This window comes from Myzus persicae, unplaced genomic scaffold (assembly GCF_001856785.1).
Source record: "Myzus persicae strain clone G006 unplaced genomic scaffold, MPER_G0061.0, whole genome shotgun sequence".
NCBI lineage: Eukaryota > Metazoa > Arthropoda > Insecta > Hemiptera > Aphididae > Myzus > Myzus persicae.
The window spans coordinates 1-1,675 of NW_019103152.1; the positions used below are offsets into that span (position 1 = coordinate 1).

General features: G+C 28.8%; 1 protein-coding gene across 1 annotated transcript; it reads right to left on the minus strand.

Moving 5' to 3' along the window:
* Window positions 1–100: 100 nt before the first annotated feature.
* On the minus strand, window positions 101–1,325 carry LOC111033865 (E3 SUMO-protein ligase KIAA1586-like; the record flags this gene model as incomplete). The annotated part of the gene is made up of 1 exon (XM_022314798.1): window positions 101–1,325. A coding segment is annotated over one exon (1,225 nt), but the record flags the coding sequence as incomplete, so codon positions are not given.
* Window positions 1,326–1,675: the final 350 nt, after the last annotated feature.

Below are 1,675 nucleotides of genomic sequence, written 5' to 3' on the forward strand. Positions count from 1 at the left end.
TCTTGTTTTTGTAAGTCAAGAGATAATTGTGATATTTCAAATAAAATATCACACATTAAGGCTAAGTCTAACAAGAATTGTATACATCCCAAACGCTTACTTAGCCCACTGTACTTAGATTTCGTTTTACTATCACGAAGTGTATCTTTAGAGGCTTGAACAAGATGATTATACAATGCTGGATATATTTTCCAAATTACACTAATTGTTCTAAAACTACTTGCTACCCAGCGAACATCAAGAACTTTTCCAATTTTTAAAAAAATTTCATTTAGACTTGTGCAGTGTTCTCTTAACTCAATTTGATTTTTTGGAGATCTACTGTATAAAGAATATAAAGAATCTAAAAAATACTTAAAATGGTTGGTAGCAGTTATTTCCTTTAAAGTATCACCGACTGCTAGCTCTAACAGATGATTAAGACAATGCCAGCTAAAAATTAAAGGATACTTCTCTTTCAAACGTACAGCCACTCCATTTTTTTTACCAAGAAGTACACTAGCTCCATCCGTTACAAATGATACCCAATGTTCTACCAAAAAATTCTCTGTGAATCCAGAAGTATGAAGACATTCTATTAATTGGTTGACTATGTTAGAAGCTGTTTGACTTTTTAATTCTACCAAATCCAAAAATAAAAAAACAGGTTCTGAATTTAATATTGATGCTTTAACATAAACCACCATACCTGATAAAGAACTAACAGTAGTGGATTCATCTATAAGAATAGAAATCTTAGATGATGTTGCTATTATATTTTGGACTATTTTAGTTTTCATTTTGTCTGCAATATGGGAAATAATATTTGTACTAGAGTACCTTGAATGCAATGTAGTACCCATGTCAAGTCCATTGAGCTGCTGTAATTCAATTAATTTTGAGTGGTCATCATAAGGTCTATTATATTTAGAAATATAGTAAGCTGATCGAAAAACTTTTTGCGTTGTATCGTAGAAATTAGATTTACCAGTTTGAAAAGCTTTGCTTAACAAGTTAGAACATTTTTGTTGCGAAATTTTTTCAGTTTCCGTATGGGCTTTGGAGGTCTTATGTTTCAAAATATTGTGCCGTAAATTAGTCAATCTGGCAGCTTTAACTGTATTGGAACCACCATCAATCATTGTTAAGCACCATTCTTTTGATATTTCAACACCTTTGCTTTGAAATGTTTTTAATGTACCTACTGACTTACAATATTCACAACCAATTTTTCCATCAATGCATATGAGCCAAGGGTATTTGTTTTTTTTTTCAACCCATTGATTATAAGACCATTCTGATGGCCAAGGTACTTTGATTCCCAGTTGAATTGTATTATCGCATACCTGAAAAATAAAAATTAATTAAGAACTAGTTATCAGTAAACCTATTCCATATAGCATAAATTATATTATTTTATGCAGACAATTAATATTATTATTATAGCTTCAAAACTCTTGGAATAATTGAAAAATTTCAATAATTTAAATTTGATTATTATTTACCAAGGTTAAATTTGTTGCTTGTTAATAATTGTTTCAACAATATTAAGATACCTAAATACAGATTTTTTAAATATAACTTTTTATTTATTTTAATAGCTTATTGAGCTTATTCATTACTGATGTAAAATGAAAATATATCAATAAGCCCTAATTATTTTAAATGGACAGAAAATACTAAATTGTTAATAAGT